At 41.3% G+C, this 12,806-nt stretch overlaps 1 protein-coding gene across 3 annotated transcripts in view; it reads left to right on the forward strand.

Moving 5' to 3' along the window:
- Positions 1-1,923: 1,923 nt before the first annotated feature.
- The window catches only part of HACE1 (HECT domain and ankyrin repeat containing E3 ubiquitin protein ligase 1), a 51,527-nt gene continuing 40,644 nt past the window's right edge, over positions 1,924-12,806 (forward strand). Inside the window, exons 1-7 of one of the 3 annotated variants that reach the window (XM_063124846.1) lie at positions 1,924-2,078; positions 3,946-4,000; positions 6,752-6,841; positions 7,538-7,642; positions 9,815-9,890; positions 10,647-10,778; positions 11,772-11,854. In XM_063124846.1, the coding sequence (XP_062980916.1) occupies positions 2,003-2,078; positions 3,946-4,000; positions 6,752-6,841; positions 7,538-7,642; positions 9,815-9,890; positions 10,647-10,778; positions 11,772-11,854 (617 nt within the window). In that variant the 5' untranslated portion in view covers positions 1,924-2,002. Of the gene's footprint in view, positions 2,079-3,945; positions 4,001-6,751; positions 6,842-7,537; positions 7,643-9,814; positions 9,891-10,646; positions 10,779-11,771; positions 11,855-12,806 lie in introns of those variants that run through there. The other 2 variants (XM_063124847.1, XM_063124848.1) reach the window with 2 other exon arrangements.

Raw genomic sequence — 12,806 nt, forward strand, 5'->3', positions numbered from 1 at the left:
CCTTGCTGTTGATAGAGCGCTGGGTCCATTAGCAAAATGGAATATAAAATACTGCTGACTCATTTGCAAGGCAAGAATCATTGAATCTTGACTCGGACTAAGCACTGAGATGAAATCATGCAGCTTCTTTATTGTACCAACTGCATTGACTTCCAGTCTGTTTTAAAGTTTAATTTAAAATGCTGATCATTACCTTTAAAGCCCTAAAGGGCTTGGGACCAGGGTACTTGATGAGCCATCTCCTCCCATGACAAGCTGTCCATCCTCTCAGATCAGTTGATGCAGCTCTCCTTATGCCACAGTTGTCTGAGGTACCATTGGTGACAACGCATGACAGCGTCTTTTCAGTGGTAGCACCCCATATGTGGAACTTCATGTCCCAACAGCTTGGATCATCCTCATTGTGTTCTTCTGTCATTTGAAGATTCATCTTTTCTAGCAAGCCTTCAATTCTGTTACTGTTTATGTTACTAGCTGTTAGTGATGTGTTATTTGATTATTTTAACTGATCAGACTTAATGTTGTTGTACATTTTGAGGGGCAAGGGGAAAGCAAAACATATCTGCCTCTGCAGATGTTGTTGGACTGCACCTCGTAACCCCAGGCCATGCTGGCAGGGGTTGATGGGAATTGGGGTCTGGTTCTCCCTTGGTATATGGAAATCACTATAGCTGGGGATTGAGAGGGACTAGGAAATGGGAATGCAGAGTTAGTTCATACATAACATAGAAGTAATGGACCATTACCAACTAACTGCCCTGTGGGAAAGTTTCCATATGGAATTCTAGCCTGTTTAGACCCTGTCATTTTACTTCTCTTGTTTATAAAATCAATCATCGTTATCCCTGATGCTCCAAATCCTAGAAAATGGCACAATAAACAGGCAAATTTATTCCACATAGTGATGTTGTGGTTCCAATCCTATACACACACCTGGGAGTAAGTCTATTGCATTTAATGGAATTTACTTCTGATAGACATGCATAGGATTGTACTTTAAATTTAAGCTCTTCAGTTCAGATCATCAATTTGACTTTTAAATGCTCCTCTGCCTGTCACACAATCTTCAGTTGCATTGAGAAACAGTATGATGTCAACAATTTGCAATCTTTGGGGGAGAATATAGACAAGAAAATCCATATATAAATTGTTAAAACAAACACCGGGTGGGAAAAGAGCCTTTAGTAATGTTTTAGATCTGTTGTCTCTGTGTGTGCTATTTGTTTATCTGTTTTTATGTAAATGGTTTTACACTTTGTATAATATTTATATTTATTTATTTACATCATTTGTGTATCACTCCTCATCTAGACAGATTCCGGAGCGGTGAACAACAGATAAAATGAACAAAAGATAAAAAGAATGAAACACGATGTTAAAATTATTCTTTAAAGAACAAGAACAGAGTGACAAAGGCTGGTTAATCAAGGAAGGCTTCCTCGAAAAGAGGTGGTTTCAGGAGGCGCCGAACGCGGTGTGGGTGCCTGCCTGACTTCCAGAGGCAAGGAGTCTGATAGGAAGGGAGCCACACTGAAGATATAATGTGTATTTTAAATGCTTTTTTTTTAAAAAAATGTGAAAAGCCCAGAGAGGTTCAGCTGTGGAGTGATACAGAAGTATAATGAACGATATTTTCCTGAAAACTTGGAGAATATGGAAATCGTTCCTCTCTTGACATCTTGGAAAGTATGGGCAAATTAAGGGCGGAAGCTAACTTCAAGCGTCATTATCTGTTTGGGCATGCGCCTTTCTATGGCGTTCCCATCCTTTTCTCCTTAGCTCTATGGTTTCCCATGCCCAGGAAGCTGGCGCATGCGTGTTAAAGATAAAGCGTCCTCGCTGTTCAAGGACCCGCTGCGGGTTCTGGTTCGCTGGACGCCCGTCGCCGCTGGCCATGATGGGCTGAGGAGGGGAAGTCCGCAGTTGCGGGCAGGCAGCGGACAGCGAGGAGGGGGACGGTGGCTCCTCCCCCCCTTCTTCCTCCTCCTCCTCCCCTTCGAGGATGGAGAGAGCCATGGAGCAGCTCAACCGTCTCACCCGGTCTCTGCGCCGTGCCCGCACCGTCGAGCTGCCCGAGGGTAAGAGGCGGACGGAAAGGGGGCGGTGGCCGAGGGGCTGGCCCCGCTTGCGTGGGGGGGGGGGGCATGGGCCAGGAAGCACCTGCGGGAGGGAGTGGGGGGCAGCAGCGCACAGCTCCCGATTGCATGAGAGTTGTTAAGGCTCAAGAGACGTCCTGCAAAGGTATGGCTTCCAGTCTGGAATCCTTTGCCCCTGCTTCCAAGTAGGTGCTACTTGTGGATAAGGGGACTGCCTTCGGGACATGTTCAGAGATACTCTTTGTGATTGCGTTCCTGGAGTAGCCTGTGGTGTTAAATGCATGGTTCTGGCTGAGCAGAGTTGAAGTGTTTGTGTGTGCCTGTGTCAAACCCACCTAGGGTTAAGAGTGGTTGGGAATTAGAGCAAGGGTGGGTTTTCCCAGATGTTTCTCTTCAGGGTTCAGGCTTGGAATATGTCTGTAGTGCCAAGGTGTAGCTCGTGTCAGATGGGGCCTGTAGGTAAGTGGTAGATTCTCTGTGTGGCACATGATACAAAAGGCCTTCCTGCTAGGAATGGTGAACCTTCTTTGCATCAAAAGCTGTATCCCTTGCAGGTGGGCAAAACCAGAGACAAAAGTGGATGGGGTTACCCTCCCCCCCTCTTTTTTCCCCTCTCAGTTTTCTCTCCCCACCTCTTCTCTCTCTCCCCAGCCCCCCAGCCCAGCAGGCTGCCAGGAAGGGCGGGACAGGAGGGGTGAGGGGATCAGGTTGCTCTTGCCAGGTCAGAAGTGATCATTTGCATAAGGCTTTTGAAATTAGAAAGAGTTTAGGCTCAGGGTTACCCATCTGTGTTTTAAGCCATGGAAAGCTTCTGCCACTCAGTAGACCAATAGTGGGCTAGGTTATTTATTTTGTACATCAGAGATGGGCAATTCATGGCTCTCCAGCTGTTTTGGCCTACAGATCCCATTGGCCTGAGCCAGCATAGTGAATGGTGGAGATCATGGGAGTTGAAGGGCCTGATAGCCCAATGATGTGGCTCAATAGAAAGCAGAACCATATAAAGTAACAATGGTGCATGAGAATATGCAGACTCACTTTCCTTCAGCAGTAGGTAACCACTTCTCTGGTTTTAGGAAGAAGGGCTGCCTCGTCAGTAGAGTAATGTCCTGGCTTGAACCTAGCATTCACATTAGAAAGCAAATCTTGTCATCTCTTTACTGTGTGTGTGTAATGGGTCTCTTCTAGCACAACTTCTATATTCAGTAGGGTGACTATTGACAAAAATAAAGCTTGAAAAATAAAGCTTGTAAAACTTGTTCCCTTATAGAAGTCTTCAACAAAGTAGAGGCTTGTGTAAGAGATCTTTGGAATAGTCATGGTGGTGTGAGTGAATTTCAGGATAAGAGCTTTGTGTCTTCCTTGAGTTTTATAGTCTTGCATCCGTTCATATGCAAACATGTTAGCCTAACTTAGTGACAAATGACTAGGTGTGTGCATAGTAGGGGTCATGAAACATATACAGTACACCTTGGGGTGTGGTGGCACTAAAAATAAAATGATGACATATTGAAAGAGGAAGTTTTACTTCTGAATTATTTCTGGAGTTAAGGATGTTATTCATGTATAGAATCAGGTAGTGTCGAGTGAATTGATTTATTTGGAGAATTCTCTAGAAGCATAGTGACAAGGAAGTTCTATTTGTTTTATATTACTAAATAGCATAGAATGCTCAAATTAATCTAATGAACAGTAGTCGATTGAAATGAGTGTTTATTGGCCATAGTCAGACAAACGTTGTTACTTTTGTATGTGGAGAAATTTTGTACATGCCTTTATGATGGTGCAAGAATGTTGGGATTATGTCTGTCTCATACTGTCTTATAACTATTATTTAATTTCTGAGCAGATAATGAAACTGCTGTCTACACTTTAATGCCGATGGTGATGGCTGACCAGCACAGGTGAGTCTTCATGTATAGATATGCAAGCAGATCCACATTTCAGTACAACTAAATCAATGATCCTCAACCTTTTTGGACCCATGGGCACATTTGGAAATTTGAGAATCTGCTCTTTGTATTTCTTCAAAATGGCTCCCATAAAGGATGTGGCTGCCATGGGGGCCTGGCTAGCCAAAAGACAAGTAATTCACTCAAGATACAGCACAAGAAGAGGAAGGATCTGAACTCCAAAAGCCAGTCTACACATTTGACCCCACAGAAGCACAACAAAATACCTATTTCAAAGAATGCAAATTAGTGAGGCAGAGAGGAGATGATTCATCTTTTATCTAAGATCCATCCACACTCCCTCTCACACACCAGTTCCTGCTGCCATCTATTTATTTGTTATTTTATTTAAAACATTTATATCCTGCCCTATATCATTAAGATCTCAGAGTGGCGTACAGATAAAAACATACGGTATACAACAATAAATATAAACAGTTAAAAACAAATTAAACCATGATATTAAACAAATTAAACCATGATTAAAACAATATATAATTTAAAAGCAATAAAAGCAGTTAAAACAGTTAAAATAATGTGCTAGAGAGTTTAACCATCAAAGGCTTTGTTAAAAAGTCATGGTTTTATTTTGGCGTCGAAATGAAATCAATGTTGGCGCCAATCGGGCCTCCAAGGGGAGGGCATTCCACAGTCGGGGTGCCACAACAGAGAAATCCCTCTCCCTTGTCCCATCATAGCATATATGTTTCATTGGTGGGATGTGGAGAAGGTCTCCTCCAACAGATCTGAGGTCTCAGGCAGGCATATATAAGGAGAGGCGCTCTCTCAAGTATCGAGGTCCCAAGCTGCTTAGGGCTTTAAACGTCAATTACCAACACCTTGAATTCCGACCGGAAGCGTATAGGCAGCCAGTGCAGTTCCTTTAAGGCTGGTGTTATGTGGTCTCTGTAAGATGTACCCGCCAGCAGTCTAGCTGTTGCATTTTGCACTAGCTACAACTTCCGCATCATCTTCAAGGGCAGCTCCACGTAGAGTGCATTGCAGTAGTCTAATCGAGAAGTTACCAGTGCATGCACTACTGTGGCTAGGTTGTCCTTGTCCAGGAAAGGCCGTAGCTGGCGGATCAGCCGAAGCTGACCCCAAGTACTCCATGCCACAGAGTCCACCTGGGCATCCAGTGACAATGATGGGTCTAGGAGTACTCCCAAGCTAAGTACTGGCTCCTTCAGAGGGAGCACTACCTCATCCAGAACAGGTCGCTTACCCAATTCCTGGACTCGGGAACCGCCAATCCACAGAGCTTCCGTCTTATCAGGATTCAGCTTCAGTTTATTGGCCCTCATCCAGCCCATTACAGCCTCCAGGCACTGGTCCAGCACCTTCACAGCCCCAGCTGACTCCGATGACAAGGAGAAGTAGAGCTGAGTATCATCAGCATACTGGTGGCACAGAACCCCAAAACCCCTAATGACCTCACCCAACGGCTTCATATAGATGTTGAACAGCATGGGGGATAGAATAGAACCCTGTGGCACCCCACAGCTTAACTGCCATGGGGTGGAACAGGAATCCCCCAATACCACTATCTGGGATTGGTCCCGCAAGCAGGAGCGGAACCACTGTAACACAGTGCCTCCTACTCCCATCTCATAGAGCCGACCCAGTAAGATACCATGATCAATGGTATTAAAAGCCGCTGAGAGATCCAGGAAGATCAACAGGGTAGCACTCCCCCTGTCTTTCACCCGGAGTAGGTTGTCAGTCAGAGCCACCAAGGCTGTTTCAGTGCCGTGCCCTGGCCTGAAACCAGACTGAAATGGGTCCAGATAATCAATTTCTTCCAAGAATGTCTGAAGTTGCCCGGCCACCACACGCTCAAGCACCTTGCCCAAAAAGGGGATATTAGCAATGGGGCGGTAGTTCTCACATACCTCTGGGTCAATCCCTGACAGAGGGAGGCATTTACCATCCCCTGGACCCACCCAGCCAATCCAACTCTGCTAGATCGAATTAGCCAGGGTGGGCAAGGGTCAAGCTTACATGTGGTGGGACGGACTTACTCAAGCGTCTTGTCCACATCATCAGGCTGCAACAACTGAAACTGATCCCCCAAAATATGATTAGATGGGTTCTGCGATAACTGTGGCATCAAGTTGTTCCTTTCTAATATTGCAATCCTATGCATGCTGACATGGAATTAAGTGGGAATTACTTCTGAGTAGGCCTACACAGGATTGCCATTGTCACCTTAGTCACACCCACCTACACCTTTCCCAGATCCCAAAGGAGAAGAAAATGCTCTACCTCAAAATCTAGGTTTGGTCACTTCATTCCCCACCTGGCGCTCCTACCTTCTCTTGCCGTCAAAGTCGCCACCCGTGTGTGTGTGTGCCTGTGTGTGAGAAGAGCAAGAGAAAAAGGAGGGCAGGGGTTGGGAGGGGAGATAATTTCATCAGATGGTGTTTGCATGACAAACAACATCTGATGAAATTCCCTCTTCTATACCACAGTTAAAGATGCAGGAGCTCTGTCCTCTTTTTCACATGGTCATCCTACTTACATGTATTCCCACTGATGATGTTAGGGTTCAGCTGGTTATCCATGTTTAAATTGGGAGTTAAATTGGGTTTACTTCCCCCTCCACACACTTAACAGCGTGTGGCACACATAGCAGGCATTGGCCCACTGTTACAGGTAGCTGAAAACACAGCTTTTTGCTAACTTAAATTTGCTTTGTTTCAGATCTGTTTCAGAGTTGCTATCAAATTCAAAGTTTGATGTCAATTACGCATTTGGACGAGTGAAGAGGAGCTTGCTTCATATTGCAGCTAAGTAAGATAACCTTAAAAGCCTGGGATATACTGCAGTAATAATGATTTACCTTCTCCAAACCTTCATTGAAGGAATGTGTTCAGTTTATTTTTATATTTTGCCTATATTGTAATGGGGAATACCGTATTTCTTCAGTTGTAAGACGCACACTAATTTCAGTACCACCAACCGAAAAAAACCCCTAAGACAAACCTGCGATTCTAAGACGCACCCCATTTTTAGAGATGTTTATATGGGGAAAAAAGTGTGTCTTAGAATCGAAGAAATAGGGTAATGGTACATTGGAATGACTACTGGTTTTGTTCATGGAGACAGTTTCTATCTTCTGAGTTTGGCTAAGAATTACCACAATGGACAAAATCTGTGCTCTTTCCAGTGCGCCATTATTCCCCTTTGCATTCAACATGACAGGCAAAATAATAAACTGGAAGCAAAATAACGTCAACAAATTATACTTTCAATTAAATTTGTGCTAACTTGTTTAACATGGTCAGCACTGTTTTTCATGTTTCAGTTAAAGTACAGTAAAATACGCTGACTGCTGCAAAAAGTTCAAATTCAAATGCGTTCTTGAAGATTCAAGCTATAATTTCAAGTTTGATATAGCGTCATTATGTTGCTTCATCTGGAAACCATTATTTTCTATTCAAGTTTCTATGATCTTTTGTGATGATCTTTCCAACTTTTTTTCCTCAGCTGCGGGTCAGTTGAATGCCTAGTTCTGTTGTTAAAGAAAGGTGCAAATCCCAACTACCAAGATATTTCAGGATGCACTCCACTTCATTTGGCTGCTCGAAATGGGTAAGAGATGTGCAATTATATTTCGCTTTTTACTCCTGAGTGGTTAAATAAATTCAGGATTCTGCCAAGATAGTTAAAGTGTAGCCTCACAGGAGCTTTGCAGAAGCTCAGAGGCGATGCAGCAGCCATATTTGTTGGATTGGTATAAACACAGGACAATGCTTCTGGGTTAGCATGTCAATTCCCATTCCCCCCCCCCCCAGGGGTCATCAGAGTATGATGGAAATATGACCAAGGACTAAAATGTGAGACACTATACTTTGGTTTTTTTTAGGACCTTGCAGTATTCAGACTTAACTGTTGTTCAGATTAAATCTAAGAATATAGCTGGTGTCATGCATTAAAACATGCCCAAAAATATATGAAGAAAATGCAGTGTTTTTAAACAAATGTTAGAAAAATGATTCTAGGGCTTGTTCTTTTTAAATAGGTAAAACAAATTTTAGAAAAACATTTTGTAGCTCAGTGTTGCATTACTTCACTTCTGCTCCTACTAATCTGAGCTGTAGATTAGTTTGGGATAGTTTATGAATAGAGGCTGATTAAAAACAAATTATTTAAAGACTTGGGCTACAATTCTATATGTGCTTATATGGAAGTGAATGATACACTGCTTACATGATACACTGAAGTCAGTAGTATTTGCTTCCGAATAAATATTCCTTGGATCAGGCTATCAGTGGCTTCCACACAGACACATAGGGAGAAAATGAGAAGAACCCATATAAAGTAGTTTAATAATGATCACATGTTTTCATACGGCAAAAGACGTTTGCATTAAGGAGAAGGGCTGTATCTCAGTGGTCGAGCACATGTCTTGCATTCAAAAGGTTCTTTGTTCAGGCCATGTCATTTCCAGGTAGAACTGAGACAGACTTCTGTCTGGAGTGTTAAAGCCAGTCAGTGTAGACAGTATGGACTAGATGAGCCAATAGTCTGACTTGGTATGAGACAGCTTTCTACGTACATTAGTTTTCTCTTCCTATTCTGTAAAGTTCTTACCAAGCCACAGACCCTACAGTTGCCTAGTACAAATTAGCTGTACTGCATAGATTTTAGGGTGCTTCTAGTCAGAGGACTGGTATCACTAAAAATCAAAAGGCGCTCCTTCCTTTTTAACAGTTTTTTTCTGGTGAGAAAAAAAGATGAAAGAAACAATAGGAAAACATGAGGACCTGCTTCACCCCCATGTCAAATTCCATGAATGAGGCAGTGTGATTGCACAATAAAAGCCTTGACTAGAAGCAACCCTCTCTGACCGTGTCTACATCTATTAGAGAGAAGGCAGAACTAGTAAAGGGCTTCAACATGTGGGACATATTCTAGGCAATGGAGATCTGAAGTACATAGTGATCTTTCTGCCTGGAAGAATTTCCGCATTAATTTCAAGGCTGGGAGCTGGTCTGTGGATGCTTGTCTTTGCTCTCTACATGGAAATATAGTGATCTCAATCCATACAAATGTGTTTGGCTTTCTGGACTGGAGCACGTGAGTCCTCTGGAACTGTCGTGGGAACAATAATGTTGAATCTGATTCCGTGAAAACCTTGCCTGTGTTTGTCTACTTATTTAGAGTAAGAACTAGGGATTTATGGCTTTGGAGCAAAGTTTGCATATAAGTGGCTAGAAATCTAATTCCTTCCCCTATGGCATAATCTTATGCATGTTTAGACAGAAAAAAGTCCTACAACTGCCTGCATTCCCTAGCAACCATGCTATCTGGGTTCTGCTAGCAGTTGTAGGACTTTTTCAGTCTAAACATGCATAGGTTTGCACCCTTAGCCTACAGTTCTATACACACTTACCTGGGAGCGTCCCTGCTTTTGTGCAGGTATTCATTTCTGTGTGATAAGGTGTAAATATACATGGAACATTCATGTGAGACTGCATACAGAGAATGATATGCATAAGTCCAATTCATGTAATATTTCTAAATAGAAAATGCTCATATAAATTAGGCCTTCTTGTGCGCAGACCACAACATGGAGTGCCTAACTAGCATATTACTGCTTTTGTGTGGATGGGGTTGGACAAACACTTGTCTATTACACCACACTGAAAGGATTTCCTGCTTAATAAGTGTATGAATCAGCCCTAAGAAGCCAACAGAGAAGCTGAGAGAGTCTTGTTTTATTGGATTCAAGACTAATACTTAAATTTATTTTCCACGCAGCCAGAAGAAATGTATGAGCAAGCTATTGGAATACAGCGCTGATGTCAACATTTGTAATAATGAGGGTCTAACAGCAGTAAGTCCTGTAATTTTGTTTTTATCACCCTGCACTTAAACATTGCTATTGTATGAACATCCCTTTATTTCCATATTTCAGTGCTTGGCCTTTTTCTGGGAGTACTCATTATTTAATAGAAACAACACACAGTGTCTTCTGAAAATTGTTGTACTGGCCAGTGAAGTACTGGATGGAATCGCTGCATTGCTCTATAATGTAATATGTTCATATGCCCTGGGTTTTACAATTAAAATGCAGTATAATGTAATGGCTTTGGCTTTAAACTTTTGATCTGGCATATGATATAAGAGTAATGTCATGATCTGTGATGATACATTGGTGCAGTAATTATGCACCATCCAAATACCAGAAATCTGTAGTTATTTATTTATTTATTACATTTTTATACCGCCCAATAGCCGAAGCTCTCTGGGCGGTTCACAAAAATTGTGAATGATTTAAAATTCACCTTCCCTTGCATTTCCACTTCTATTGTATTTGTCTAGTGTTTTATCTCAAATATGAGAGTTGAATAGTAGTTTTGGCATGAGCACTACTTAAGCAATAGAATTTTCTCATTCATCCCCAGTCTTGCCACCCAAATTTACATTTTATTTCTACCTTTTAAACTTGTGGCTGCTAACCAATGAAATGAACCTATGGAAGCCTGTTAGAGAAGGGTCCGACGTTTCATTCAGCAGTAACTTACAACATTTAATTATTTTTTGAATTTGCTTGCTGAATGTCTTTTTCTCTGTCACTTTTCGCACTCAGATCCATTGGCTTGCTGTTAATGGGCGGACAGAATTGCTTCATGATCTTGTGCAGCATGTTACCAATGTTGATGTTGAAGATGCAATGGGGCAGACAGCGCTTCATGTGGCATGCCAAAATGGCCACAAGACGGTAGGCCAGTGGTCATAACTAATGTTGATCATGGATGCTAATGCTAATCTTTTCAGCATTTTGTGACAAAGAAGCCCGTAAGCATGAAACGTCATGTGATTTGATGTATTATTGAATCTCAGCTATTTATACTATCAAGGAATAGTTGCTTGTTCTTGTGGAAAAGATGTATTTTTCAGTTCTGCCTAGGAACTTAACTATTTAATAGATTTGGGGGTGGGGGATGCTTTTAGGGCCAGGCCCTCACAAGGAGTATTCTAGTATATAAAACACAGTGCATCAGCAAAGTGAAAAACATATTGTAATGCCATAGAATGTATTGTTTAGAATGAAATTATTATGCTTGGTTGCTATTGATAACCACAGTTAAAACTATTTTCAGCCAATGCAAAACAACTGTGCCTAATATCTAAAAGAAAGGGCTTAATAGTGTAGCTGATTCTGTAGTAGGTTAATGAAGCACATGAGGGCTCTATATGTTTTTCTGCAATGTTCTTTCATGCAAGCATTTTACAAAAATTAATCAACTGAGACTCATCTTACGTTATACTAAGAATACATAGTTTAGTTTCTAACTGAACCCAAAGATGATATATTTTTACGATTACATATCTTACAATGGACCTATTGAACATGCTGGGTATAATTAATCTGTTCCTTCTTCAGAATTCATTTCTTGTCCTTTTGAATTCAGTGCATATTATGTGATAGCAAACATTTGCTATGAAACTTTAAATAGTAGAAAGTAGGGGGAAGGAAATAAAGTAGTTTAGCTTAACTGTTGTTGTTGTTTTATAAAAAAATATTTCTGTGTATATGAAAATTTGTTAGTAACTAAAGAAAGGCTTAACAATACAGTCCTACACATGCCTAGTTGGAAGTAAGTCCCCTAGAGTTTAACGGGTCTTAACTCCCAGGTGAGTGGGAATGGGATTGCAGCTGAAGTCATGCATATCTGTAGATTTACTTCATTCAATTTTTTCTTCCCAAAAGACAGTACAGTGTCTTTTAGACAGTGGTGCAGATATTAACAGGCCCAATGTTTCCGGAGCAACTCCACTCTACTTTGCTTGCAGGTATGGCTTGTTCCATTTTTAAGCTATTATATGAAACATATTAAATGTTAAATTCGTAGCCATTTTAGGAAATGAGGGGAAATGTTGACTCAGGTCTGAAAGATCTATTCTTAACCCCAAAGCTCGCTGGATAACCTTAAGTAAATTTATCTGTTTTCTTGAACATATGAAACCACCTTATAATGATTCAGGCTATTTATTAATCCATATGGACCAGTATGGTGTGCTCTGGTTCACAGAGGTTTCCTAAGCCAGAAATCTTTCCTTGCCCTCAACTGGCTGGCCAGGAAATGCTACTGGGACCTTCTGCGTGCAGTGTAGGTGTTCTACCTCTGAGCTACTTATTCATTCTTCAGAATAAGTAGATATTTGTGCCATAAGCCAGTGTCAGAGAAACTGAAATGTTGCTTTTCCTGGCTGAAAATTTTTATTTGCTGCTATTAAACTGAAAATGTAATGAGGAATCCTTGACAGCATTGATGATTTGTACACAATGGAAATGTTGATTTTGCAAAGGAAGTACTTAATTGGGTATTTCTGTTCATTTAGTATTTTCATTATACTGTCTTCAAATGCTCTAAGGGGTGTATGGGGTGGATTTCTTTCCAGAAATCAAAGGTTCTAATATTCCAATAATGCCATATTAATTACATGTTGAAGACTTATTTTTTTAAAATTGTTTTTTTACAACTTGAGGTTTTAAAATCAAAGTTAGTGTGATATGACTATTATTTTGTGTAGACAAGTTGCTTTACAATAACAATAGTCTTTGTCTGTGTAAGCTAGGCAAAATTTGTAAACAGCTTGCTTCTGTCTGGTGATCCAAATATTGCCTGTTAAAGCGGGGATCATTCTGGGTTTTTTTTGTCAGATTTGTATTCCATTCTTCCTCCATGGAGCTTAGATCAATGTTTAGAGATTCGTTATGTGTGATAGTAATCCCAGCACGGTG

This window comes from Elgaria multicarinata, chromosome 4 (genome assembly GCF_023053635.1).
Source record: "Elgaria multicarinata webbii isolate HBS135686 ecotype San Diego chromosome 4, rElgMul1.1.pri, whole genome shotgun sequence".
In the NCBI taxonomy this organism is placed as follows: domain Eukaryota; kingdom Metazoa; phylum Chordata; class Lepidosauria; order Squamata; family Anguidae; genus Elgaria; species Elgaria multicarinata.